General features: G+C 51.5%; 5 protein-coding genes across 5 annotated transcripts; 2 read left to right on the top strand and 3 right to left on the bottom strand.

Annotated features, from left to right (window-relative positions):
• Positions 1 to 723: 723 nt before the first annotated feature.
• On the top strand, positions 724 to 2,560 carry J4E86_005427 (uncharacterized protein; the record flags this gene model as incomplete). Its single annotated transcript, XM_051445961.1, has 2 exons — positions 724 to 2,078; positions 2,128 to 2,560. The coding sequence occupies 2 exons, from the start codon at positions 724 to 726 to the stop codon at positions 2,558 to 2,560; spliced, it is 1,788 nt and encodes a 595-aa protein (XP_051302728.1).
• A 574-nt stretch (positions 2,561 to 3,134) lies between these two features.
• J4E86_005426 (uncharacterized protein) lies at positions 3,135 to 3,897 on the bottom strand (the record flags this gene model as incomplete). Its single annotated transcript, XM_051445960.1, has 2 exons — positions 3,135 to 3,206; positions 3,301 to 3,897. The coding sequence occupies 2 exons, from the start codon at positions 3,895 to 3,897 to the stop codon at positions 3,135 to 3,137; spliced, it is 669 nt and encodes a 222-aa protein (XP_051302727.1).
• A 590-nt stretch (positions 3,898 to 4,487) lies between these two features.
• Positions 4,488 to 6,264, bottom strand: J4E86_005425 (uncharacterized protein; the record flags this gene model as incomplete). The annotated part of the gene is made up of 3 exons (XM_051445959.1): positions 4,488 to 5,596; positions 5,648 to 5,788; positions 5,841 to 6,264. 3 exons carry the CDS (start codon positions 6,262 to 6,264, stop codon positions 4,488 to 4,490), a joined length of 1,674 nt encoding a protein of 557 aa, XP_051302726.1.
• Positions 6,265 to 7,687: 1,423 nt separating this feature from the next.
• J4E86_005424 (uncharacterized protein) lies at positions 7,688 to 8,272 on the top strand (the record flags this gene model as incomplete). The annotated part of the gene is made up of 2 exons (XM_051445958.1): positions 7,688 to 7,806; positions 7,885 to 8,272. 2 exons carry the CDS (start codon positions 7,688 to 7,690, stop codon positions 8,270 to 8,272), a joined length of 507 nt encoding a protein of 168 aa, XP_051302725.1.
• A 1,048-nt stretch (positions 8,273 to 9,320) lies between these two features.
• J4E86_005423 (uncharacterized protein) lies at positions 9,321 to 10,198 on the bottom strand (the record flags this gene model as incomplete). Its single annotated transcript, XM_051445957.1, has 2 exons — positions 9,321 to 9,978; positions 10,062 to 10,198. The coding sequence occupies 2 exons, from the start codon at positions 10,196 to 10,198 to the stop codon at positions 9,321 to 9,323; spliced, it is 795 nt and encodes a 264-aa protein (XP_051302724.1).
• Positions 10,199 to 11,776: the final 1,578 nt, after the last annotated feature.

The raw sequence follows: 11,776 nt of genomic DNA, 5'->3' as shown, positions 1-11,776 counted from the left end.
GTGACGCGACAAAAGTAGAAAGCGGCAGATTGGAGGCATGCTCTACTTCTCAGTGCATCAATGGTAGTTGAGCGCAAGTCTGTGGGAGCTTTGTGATGATGCATGATGAAGTTGTAGTCTCTATAGCTGAGAGAAGCCTGGTGGTGAGAGGTTTGACGACGCGTGAGGTACAATCGCATTTACCCGGCCCCTTGCCTAGCTCCACAGCTAGCAACATAGCGCCTTCCCCTCCCTTGTCTGCCTTTCGCATTTCCAGCGCATTTATCTCTCTGCTCCAATGACATCTTCTACATTTTCTGCGAACCCCCAATGAAGCCTTCGAACGACAGCGGCTAGCTCCAGCCGATCTCGCTGCCTCATGGAGGGCAAACTTCATCCATAATCGGCATATCGGCTGCAGCACCTGCCTGCCTCGGTTACTCTCTCCCCAGCTATCACCGCTATGCCTTGTGGGTTTATTCCCGCTAGATTAATCATCGCCACCATGAAGGCGGGAAAGTGCGAAAGGGCGCCCGCGACTAGCCCATCTCGAGCTCCAAGGCGCGATATTGGAGGTTGTGAATGAGTCTCTGCACGCATCACCACTAGCTGGCTCGATGCGCTTTCGTTCCTATTATTCATATACCAAATTTATGCTGCTAGAATAAGCAGCGGAAGCTCGTTCGTCGGTACGCATTCGCTATTGGTCGAGTCTAGGATCTCATCGGCGCCGTCATCAGCACTATGTCGCACAGCAACTTTACCCAAGACGCGGCCGCGGGAACGACACCAGGAACCCACGCACAGAACACCCCGCCGTCACCCAAGTCGTACACTTCAGACAAGTCCCGTGTAATCGAGGACGTCGAAATCGAAGAGGACCGCGCCTCCATATCCTCAGCGTCGACGCATTCCGATTCGATCAACTCGGCAGTAGATCAACGTCCGTCGATACATCATACATGGAGTAGGAATACAGGGCACTCGTGGCCTGGCGATAAGGAGGATGCGATCGCAACTGTCACAACGAACGCGACGCAAGACCCGCGCTTCGAAATCGACTTCGAGGATGGAGAAGACCCGGAAGACTGGCCCATGTTGAGGAAGGCTGTTGTCATCTTCTTCATGAGCTTCTCGACACTGGTCGTAGTTATGTACTCGACAAGTTATACAAGCGGCATACCGGGCATGATGGCAACATTTGGCATTCAGTCGAAGACGTTGGTGATCTTGGGGATAACAACCTACTTGTGCGGTCTGGCGATTGGATCACTGCTACTGGCACCGCTTAGTGAGATGTATGGCAGGAGACCAGTCTACCTTATCGCTGTCGCATCCTTCACCATCCTCGTCATACCGTGCGCTCTGTCGAACAACCTAGCTCAGATTCTCGTCATGCGCTTCTTCGGTGCCATCGCGGGCGCCGCTATGATTTCCAATGCACCAGGCACCGTCTCCGACATATCCAAGGAAGACTATCGCGCATTGGCTTTTTCGATATGGTCTTTAGGGCCAATGAACGGGCCTGTTTTTGGCCCTCTTATTGGTGGCTTTGTCTTCCAAGCTCTCGGCTGGCGGTGGACGAACTGGGTCGTCATGATCGGCTCTGGTGCATCCTGGTTCATGGTCTTTCTGATCCCAGAAACATACAAACCAGCAATTCTCCGCGCCAAGTCAGCCAAGAAGCGTAAAGAAACGTCCGACCCCCGATACTACTCTCGCTACGATGAGAAGAAGGCTTTCTGGCCTTTACTACGGGAGAACCTCTACCGGCCGCTTAGCATGGCGGTCAACGAACCCATCTGCATCTTCTGGGACGTATACATAGCATTGGTCTACGGAGTTTTGTATCTGTGCTTCGTCTCGTACCCTATCGTGTTCGGTGAGCTACGAGGTTGGTCGCCTGGACTCGTTGGACTGGGTTATATGGGTATTGGCATTGGCGGTGTCATCACGATAGCTTCGGAACCTCTGCTTCGCCGCATGATCAATAGTCATAAGAAGGATCCAGAGACTGGCAAGCCATACCCAGAGGCTATGGTCAGTGTGGTCGTCATTGCTGCGGTGTTGGTTCCTGTTGGCGAGATGATCTTTGCTTGGTATGTGTCCTTCCTCACCTGGATCTTGTTTATGCTAACACATGTGTAGGACATGCACACCCAACGTTCACTGGATTTTCCCCCTCATCGCCGGCATCCCCTTCGGCGCTGGAAACTGCGGCGTCTTCATCTACGCGTCAAACTACCTCGTTCACTCCTACGGCATCTACGCCGCGTCCGCTCTCGCTGGAAACGCCGTCCTACGATCCGCCATGGGTGGTGCTCTTCCCCTCGCAGGTCCAAAGATGTATCAAAGTCTTGGCCCGCATTGGAGTGCGACAATGCTGTCGCTGATCGAGTTTGCGCTCATACCCATCCCGGTAGTCTTTTACCTGTACGGACACAAGATCCGGGAAAAGAGCGCGTTGATCAGGCAGATGAGGGAGGACAGGGAGAGAGTAGATGCGAAGAAGAGGAAAGCTGCTGAGAGAATGGAGAGGGCTAAGGGTGGTGTGCTTGATGAGAAGAAGTTAGACGTTTGATAGACTTGCATGCATAAGGATCATTGATGCGCCGAATTAGACTATTGTTCACCAAGATGCATTTGCACGGCTGGTATGATGCCCTATGCTGTCTGACCAATGCGTTCAATGTCGTGATCATCAAAGCAATCCTCATCTACTCCAGTGACAATACTCCACGTCTCACTTCCATCCTGCTCTTCCCCCAGTATCACATATCCATCTTGCGAATCATCACTCCAGTCACTGAAATCGCTGCTCCAACCCTGGTCATCCTCGTCCAGCTTCTCTTCTACAACTCCCTCTCGCTGCGTCCGCCTCAGATCCTCATCCGCCTCCATTCTCCCCCTCAAATCCCCGCTAGCCCACTCAGCAAGACTACACCTCTGCACCTCCTCCGGCGCCGGAACCTCCCACTCCGTCCCCACCCCAAACTCCGCACAAGCACACTCCCGATCCAAAGTGCACCAACACGAACACGTACAAGACCCCCCACCCACCTCCGAGCATTCATATCCGCAGCCAAGGAACCAGCACCCAGACAAGTTCCTATGCCACTGCCAGGTATACTCGCCCCACCACCAGAAGCCTGGTATCACGGGTAGAGCGGGTTCGTTGCGGCTACGGCAGCGTTGTTTGAGTATTTTAGGAAGTGTGAGGATACAGGCTAGTGTGGCGTGGGCGCGAATCCCGGAGAGAGAGGTGGGAAGGGTTGTTTCGTGGGGTTTTGCGAAAGGCGCGGTGGGTATGGTGGCGCTGACGCGACCGGGTCGCCTGGTATCGCGCATGGTGTGTGGGAGGATGGCCAGCGGCGCGGGGCTCGTGGGCCCGCCATAGGTGTGTATGCGGTGTTCTTTGACGCGCCGCATCTCTGCGATGCGACGCCGGGCCCAGGTGCCAAAGTCCTCGCCTGTTATAATGTCTCCGGTGGCTGTGCCTTCGAAGACATGGGCATTCTTGCCAAAGAGTTCGTAGGCTTTTATGTCGTCCATGTGCTCCATGTCTACTTCATGCGCCCATCTGTCGTAGCAGTCGTCCTCCCATTCTCGAATGTCTGCCTGTTTGGACTCGTGCCGAAGCTGGTTCTCTCGTGCGAGGCGATATCGGTCGTTGCGACGACGCTTGTTGCCGCTGTAGATGCGCTCGGGGTATCTCTTTGATCGTTGGCGTACGCGACGGGCTGAGCGGACGTCTTTGAACGGGTGGTCTGATGTCCGGCCAGCGGCGTTCATCGCAGGTTCGGAAGGAAGGGTAAGAAAGCCGAAAGGCAGGTCCTCGTGTGTTTCTGGCAACTCGCCCATACAGGTTGTACACCAGTCGGCGGGATGGCCAGCCCATTCGAGCGTCTTCTGCTTCATCCTGACAGGTTCACGGTGAAGGGCTCCTGGAGCGACTTGCAAACGGAAGGCCTAGCTGTGTAAGTTATATGTGGGTTAGCCATCATTTGAGCAGTCTCTAATGACCGTGCAGGAGCCTGGATATGTCATCCTAAGGCGTTCTACTGCCTGCGCAGCTCCGCCCTCGCGCAATGGACGAGGGCGCATGCCGGTGCAGAAGGGCGGAAGTCGACGGCAATGTTGCCGCAGGATCCAGCGACGACGTTAGTCTGTAATCAATGTGTAATCTTCCATATTAGGCGCAAGCTTGTGAGATACTACTTTGTACAAGATCATAGTGGTGGGTGAGATGGGTGTGGAGAGGGACGGTGTGGTCACAAAGTTGGTGTTGGGCGCAGCTGCACTCAAGGCGCGTGGTAACTTACCACGCACCCGCAATCGACGGCTTTTGTGAAGTTGCCTAATTCGGACCCAACGCGAAACAGCATACGACCACAAACTCCTTAAGCTATCTCATTTCGAACGGCTGCAACGATGTAGATCCAATCGAAGTAAAAGATTCTCGATGATTGCAAACTATACAAGATGATCTACGTCCCGCAACTTTGACCCTAAAGCTTCCACTGCTTGCGGTCATACTGCTTAGGCCAAATCCCAGATTTGCCCGGCGCCAAGATGCCGTTGGGATCAACAGCATTCTTTATCGTCTCGTTGAAACGCCTAAAGACGTTGTTGTTGAACGAGTACGTCTCCATGATCTGATCCATGGCTGCAAGATGTGTCCGGTACTCTCCCCATCCTTGCTTAGCACAGTCATCGATCAGCGTTCTGAATAGCCATACGACTTTCTTCTTTTGTTCCTCGTCTTTGCGATTGAAAACAATGCACACAATGTGGTGCATTTCGCGCATGCCAATCGTGAATGTACCGATGAAGTCAAGGCCAGCTTCATGACACCGGGCTTTGGTGAGAGCGAATTGCTTGGTTGCGTCTTCGCCATTCACCCTAGAAATTGGCGAAAAGAAGAGATGAGAGCCATTTGGTAGCCAATCCAGCCATTTGAGCTCATCGTAGGTGGGTATACCTTGCATAGTCTTGTGGCGAGTATGCAAGATTGAGTTTGCCTCCTGTCGGTCTTCTGGGAAGTAGAACTTTGCTCCTGGGATGGCCGAGAAGGATTCTTTGACGACAGCCCACATTGCATCACGAATTGGCTGCGGCCCGTAGAGCGCACCATAGAAGTTCCACCGGCCAAGATTGAGCTTTTCAGCTATAGCGTCTAGCTCGGTATCTGTGAGGGGCTTGTTGATATCTGAGGTGTAATCGGATTTGTGACCCAACACAGCGGCGTCGAGGAGAATGTGTCGAATTGTTGGTACATTCTGGAGGACCATGTTCAATCTCAGCGGCCGGATGATGTCAACGGCCTGCTTCAAGTCGTCCTCACGAGGGATTGTGATGAGATATGACTGGTAACCACCTGGATTTGGCATGAGCCACATGCCCATCTTTGTAGCGATACCCAGATTGGATTGTGTGAAAATTCCGTCAACGTAGGGGCCGAAGCCGTAGTTGAACAGCTGTGCCGAGTCGTTCCAAGGTTGGTCTTGGGGAAGAACACCGGCCTTCTCATGAGGGTGAGGCAATGCACCCATACCAGTACGGATGAGCTCGCCACTCGGTAAGACGAGCTCTATGCCGCAATGCATCATGAAGTGATCTAGTGAAAACGTCAGACCGGAACTGACAAGCTTCAATGGGCAGGACTTACCACCATAAGGGGTGTAACCAACACCTCTCTCCATAGTGTTACCTAGAACTGAACCGCCACCAAGATCAGGTACGTCAAGCCAAAGCTTGTCGCGAAGGTTGTTCTCGACGAGATAGGTGTGTAGATCGTGAAATGTGACTCCTAAATACAGATCAACGTCGTGAACGGAGAGAGGCCTGAATTGGCGACTGACCTGGCTCGACTAGAGCGTAAGCACCCTCTACATTGACTTCGAGGATCTTGTTCATATATTTGCCCATGTTGACGACAACACTACCAGATACGCGTGGAGCGGCGCCTCCGTAGCCTGAGTTCCTCCCAATGCTAATGGGCCACAATGGTACATGGTACTCATTTGCGGCCTTGACGATAGTCTGAACATCGGCGACGTTGCGAGGGGCGATGATAGCCGAAGCAAGGAAGAAATCTTGCTTCATGATGTGATGAGGGTCGTGCGTGTAGTTCGGCTTCATGTAGTTGCCATCGTCAATCTGGGACGCGGAGGATATGACTTCGATGTTGTCGCGACCAACATCATGACAAGCTGTCAAGAAGTTGTCGAAGACATCGCTGCTGACGTTGGGTGGCAGCGCAAGTGATTTCGCGGTTGCGACCATAATGATATTGTAGGTAAAACTTGGCTAGTGCTCTGAGTAATGCGGACGCAAAGTAATAAGTTCGTGATCAAACCTTGGAAGTAATTACGTGAGGAAGCGTTGGAACCGCCTGAGGTTATAAAGTTCCATGCTATCAAATGCCGTGAGGTCAGTGGCAGATCCGACATGAGGGCGACCAATGTTCCCAAGGTCCAGTCGCATACAAGAAACACCATGGTGTCATACAAGTGGCATCTAGTCAGCCCATCTGGTTGCCACCCTGATGTATCTGGGGACGGTAGATGGCAGTTATTGTGATAGAACCCCGCATTAAGTGGGAGAAACCCGTCGTTGCCCCTAGCTGTGGGAATTTCCCGACGCTAACGCCATATCCGTACCGGACCGTACGCCGGGTCCCCGGATTCGCGTGACTGCATTTAGGGCTGTGAAGTTATCATGCAGCATCCCAAAAAAGCTGTTTCCTTATTCGAAACCGCAGCGCATATCATTTGCGACCTCTACGTTGCCGTCCCCTTATTCGGCACAGTGGTACATCCGGTGTGGTAATCTCGTATTGGTGGTCATTGCTGGGAGTCAGATCCCCCCGGCGCCGATAGGACGGCTATCTCCCACAGCAGCCGCCACCACACCCAGAGTCAAAACCCAAACAACCCCGCGAACACTTCAATATTGTGGGGGCGGGGAAAAGACGGATTTCCTGGGGTATTGACCTAACCCAAATGATGATGGACCTGCGCATGTCTGTTGTATTCATACCTAGGTAGACACACTACTACTATTACCTAGGTACTACTGCGTCTGTTCCAGCTCAAGCTGATCTTGTTCATAAACACACACTCAATCAAACATCACAATACACCGAAATCTTCTCATTCGGAACAATGCTTGTTACTTTGGCTGTCGCACCTTTCTATGTCGTTCTTCTAGCAGTCATTACATCGTATTGGATCATCTGGACTGTGTACTCGCGCTTCTTTCATCCTCTATCGAAATATCCTGGTCCGTTTCTCGCCTCGATATCGCGGCTATGGATCGTACTACAAGTCGCTGGAGCACACGCGGAGGAAACACAGAGAGAGTTGCATGCCAAATACGGTACCAACACCGCGCGATGCAGTCTGGTATTCTTCTGCTAACAGTCCAAGGTCCGATCATCCGCATTGCACCAAACGAGGTCGCTATCGCTGATCCCACTGCAATCAAGACCATCTACTCTATCTCTTCCGGTTTCACAAAGGTGTGTATTATCTACCCGTCGGGTCAGGAACCATGATGATGAAAAGCCTCAACAACTAATCCAGTTCTCCAGACTGACTTTTACCCGTTATTCCGTCCTTCCTTTGCCAGATACCCTGATCTCTTTACCAATCTGGATGAGAAATCTCACGCTAGCCGGCGTAAGATCGTGAATAATCTATATTCCATGTCCAACATTGTCCGCTCGGAGGCGAATATCGACAATTGTACCAAGACTCTCATGGAGAAATTTCATGAGATCGCGGTGAAGGGAGATGCCATCGATGTGTCCACGTGGGTACAGTGGTATGTTTCCTTCCAGCACTATGCATCCGCATAAATACAGCTTCCAATGCGCGTACTTATTATGCTCACATGTCATAGGTACGCATTTGATGTCATAGGCGAACTCTTCTTCAGTCGCATGTTCGGTTTCATGGCGCAAGCCGCTGACTATCGCGGCTACATTACAGCCCTTGACTGCCTCCTCCCGATGCTGACAACAGCGTGCGTCATGCCCTCCTACATCCGGCCGGTTTTCTTGACAGGCGGTGCGATCTTCCCGCGCATTCTCAAAGCCCTCATGAGCCTCAAGAATGTTGAAACAGCAGCGAAGGATGCTGTCGCTGAGCGATCCGCACTGATGAAGAAGGGAGAGGCCGACGGAAAGGACGACATTATGAACAGTCTGTTTGAAGTCATGGAGACTAAAGGCGAGAAGGTTGATTTTGGCCTCACTGAGATCACAGTAGAGGTCTACGTTGCGCTGTAAGTCTAATAGTACCTGAGCATCTCGTCGGAAACAGGGCTGTTGTACTGACCTTTCTGTTGCTTCTAGTTTCGCAGGATCAGACACCACCGCGGCAGCCATTTCGTCTATCTTATATCACCTCATGCGCTCGCCTAGCGCGTACGAGAAACTGACACTAGAGATTGACAACGCCTCAGCATCTGGCCAGCTCTCTTATCCGCTCATCAGATACAATGAAGCTATCAAGCTCCCATACCTGGACGCATGCTGCAAAGAAGCGATGCGTCTTCACCCAAGCGTTGCTTTGACAGTGCCACGCAATGTTCCGGCTGGTGGCTGCCAAATATCTGGGGACTTCTTTCCTGCAGGAACAAGGGTAGGCATCAACGCCGCCGTGATACACCGTGATCAAAACATCTTTGGGCCCGACGCGGATGACTTCGTTCCTGAGCGATGGCTCCGTGCAGACACCACGATTATGGATAGGCATATGTTCCAATTTGGCGGAGGAGCCCGGACTTGTGTGGGGAAGAATGTACGTATCTGGCCCCAATCACAAGTGCCACCACTGATACTCCTGAGAAGATCTCCCTTTGTGAAATGTACAAAATCGTACCACAAATTCTCCGTACTTACCATCTCTCACTCGTCGATGGCGCGCAGGATTGGGAGACACATAATTATTGGTTCCACAAAACGAGTGGTGTGAATACGAAAGTGCAAGTACGCAACGTGGATGAGGTTATATCCAAGATGCAAGGGTAGCAACCAAAGGTGGATTTTGATTCGAGAAGACGGTCGCATGAGTCCTATAGGTCCTTAAACACTTTCAATAATCCCATGTGCTGTTAAAATCTCTTTCCAAAGTAATGTTCATGTTTCGATCACTCTACTTGTACGCTATCAGCCTCTAGCTAACCGTGCTGTATTGTGTCGCTATCCATACCCTCGGCGCGCCGAGCCCCACAATCATTTACATCCAATCGCGAGCAGGCTGCGGGGGCCGTGCACCTCATACTTATCCCCATATATATACCGTTGCTTGCAACACCAAGTCGATGAATTCAGACTACGTGTCGCTATCCATAATCGAGACAATGGTTCCACTCCTCAACTCGGTGATCAGCCTTCGTGCCTCGATCATATCGCCATAGCCAACACTACCAGCGGTTTCCTCAATCCTCCTACTTCGGTTATCATTCCACGTGTATATCTTCTTCAGTGTCGAGTATGCGATCAGCCAGTATTCAGGTGCGTATCTCATAAACCCAATGCGCTGCCACATTGTCGACGAATCACTTTCCCTCCCCAAGAGATCCACCAACTCCGCATCTCTAGTTTCCGACGGCCATGATTGCTGCCAATTCCGCAATCCATTGGTGATTGGCGCCATGCGTACCAGATCTAGCGCAGTAACTGCGCAGTGTTCAAGGCCGTATACCTGCAAATACAGTGCGTGGATGATTGTGAACATGTTGAGAACGCTCAGGTGAGCAAAGGCGCGATGGATAGTTGGCTTTGCCATGATCGCATTATCACACAGTGCGTTGACGGCGGACAAGATGGTGAGGTTTGTCGCATCGACACCCACTCTTTTGCGCCAGACCTTAAGTTCGATGAAGCACTCTTCTTTTGAAGAAGCTTGAAAACAGGATTCTGGGGACGACATCTCGATAACCAATTCGGACAGAGCCATGCGGGGCACATGGCGGAAGAACAGGGCGTAACTTGCGTCGATATTGCAGATATATGAACAGATGCTATTAAATCCAGTCAGCATTAGAATGTCATGTGCTAGGTCAACCCATACCGAATGAGTGACTCCCGGAGAATATACTCCTCCCAGTCGAAATCAGCTGGATGGGATGTATCGACTCGCTTGAGTGATGCTTGATCTAGTCCTATGTCTCGTGCTAGCTGAATCATCATCAGTAGGTCGTCGATCATTGATCGAAAATACTGACACAAACGAGGTCATTGAATCGTTGCTGCAGAACGCGTTTTTTACTCTGCTTACTTCCTTCCCACGTTTGATACAGACAGACACAGTAAGCAGCCTGGAGAACCTGCAAATGTGTGCTCCGACGTTGGGTGGTCGTTGTATCTCGCCATGCGTTCGAAATGTCGTGATCATGGAAAGCATCATCACTGAAAACGAGGTCTTCGACCAAGTCCAACCAGACCTGGGCTGAGGCATGATCGCGCTCTTCTGGCGACAAGCAGGCACCAACAAGAACCATTACAGCAATCAACTCTGGTGACTTCTCTTTCATTTTGAAAGTCGGCGCATGTATTGTGGGCCAGTTAGGATACCAGCAAGACCAGAAGAGTGCCAGGAATCTTTGTAGATTTTTCGGATTGAAGAATGCGTAACATAGAGCTTCCACGAGAGGTGACCAGATGATATCAGCGGAACCGTGGTGATGCTGATTTATCGCTGTCTCTCGGATTTGATGGACGATCTTGTATGTGACGGGCAGTAACACGACTGCATCAGCTATGTTCTCATTGTTTTCCACCAGTGCATTTCGGGTAATGTCAATCCAGTGCGTCGCCGCATCCGATATTCCTTCTCTCAGAGTTGAAAGATTCTCACCCGGGTTCGCCTTGAGTGGGTCTGATGTGATTGAGAGTCTCTGCTGCTTGGTGCCACACCCAAATGATCCGACAAATCCAGTCGCCTTGGTGAAATTGTCGAGGAAGGGGAACTGGATCAACACGTTGATGTTCAGTTGTGTTGGGCGTTGGCAAAATGGGGCCATGATTCCGTGTTCAATTAACAGTGAACTAGGGCTAGTCCAGGAGCTAAGTTGAATGCGAGAATCAGGATTGAGCTGGGAAGATAGTAGCGTTGATCCTATCCCATGATCGAAGTCGGCCATGGGGGAGTCCGAATGGTCGTTGGCGTCGTCCAAAGTCTGGAATACTGACTCATATACGTGCATATCGAACTCGCTGTCAATGTCGCCGCGAGGTGCTACTAGGTCGTCACCGACATGGCACTCCACTGTGCCGTTAGTCTCCGTGTTGAAAGCATCGATATCATCGATGAAGGAATTAGCGTTGTCTGCCTGATCAAGTCTACTCTCTTGCGGTCGACTATACTTGCAGACTTGATTTCGTGAAGCACATGGCGCGCATGGTTGTGAGGAAGTACAAGCTCTCTTCAACTGACGGCATTGGTCGCAGGCACGGATTTTGCGTCCTCTTGCTTTGGTCTTAACCGTCGGAATGGAAAGGTTGCGAGCCCTTCGAACACCACACGAGTTCCAGTGTCGTTTCAATGCATCGCTGGGTTCATAAGTTAGGAATCGGTTGCCGCGGCTCGGCGATTTTATGTCCACTCTGTCGAGGGAGGAGCGTACCTTCTGGCAAATCTACGGAAGCAAAAGATGCAGACGCTAGACCTCTTTGTGCTTTCCATGTCGACGCTGCAGGGGATTGAGTGGATACTGCAGAAAAGTGATAGCGCTCGCTGCATTTGAACGCATTCTTGAACGCCAAAGGGAGGGGACCTCGGGAAGG

The sequence above is a fragment of the Alternaria arbusti genome (assembly GCF_024043155.1).
Source record: "Alternaria arbusti strain BMP 1465 chromosome Unknown scaffold_6, whole genome shotgun sequence".
Classification (NCBI taxonomy): domain Eukaryota; kingdom Fungi; phylum Ascomycota; class Dothideomycetes; order Pleosporales; family Pleosporaceae; genus Alternaria; species Alternaria arbusti.
The sequence above is the reverse complement of the archived record's forward strand: the minus strand, read 5'-3'. Positions and strand labels throughout refer to the sequence as shown.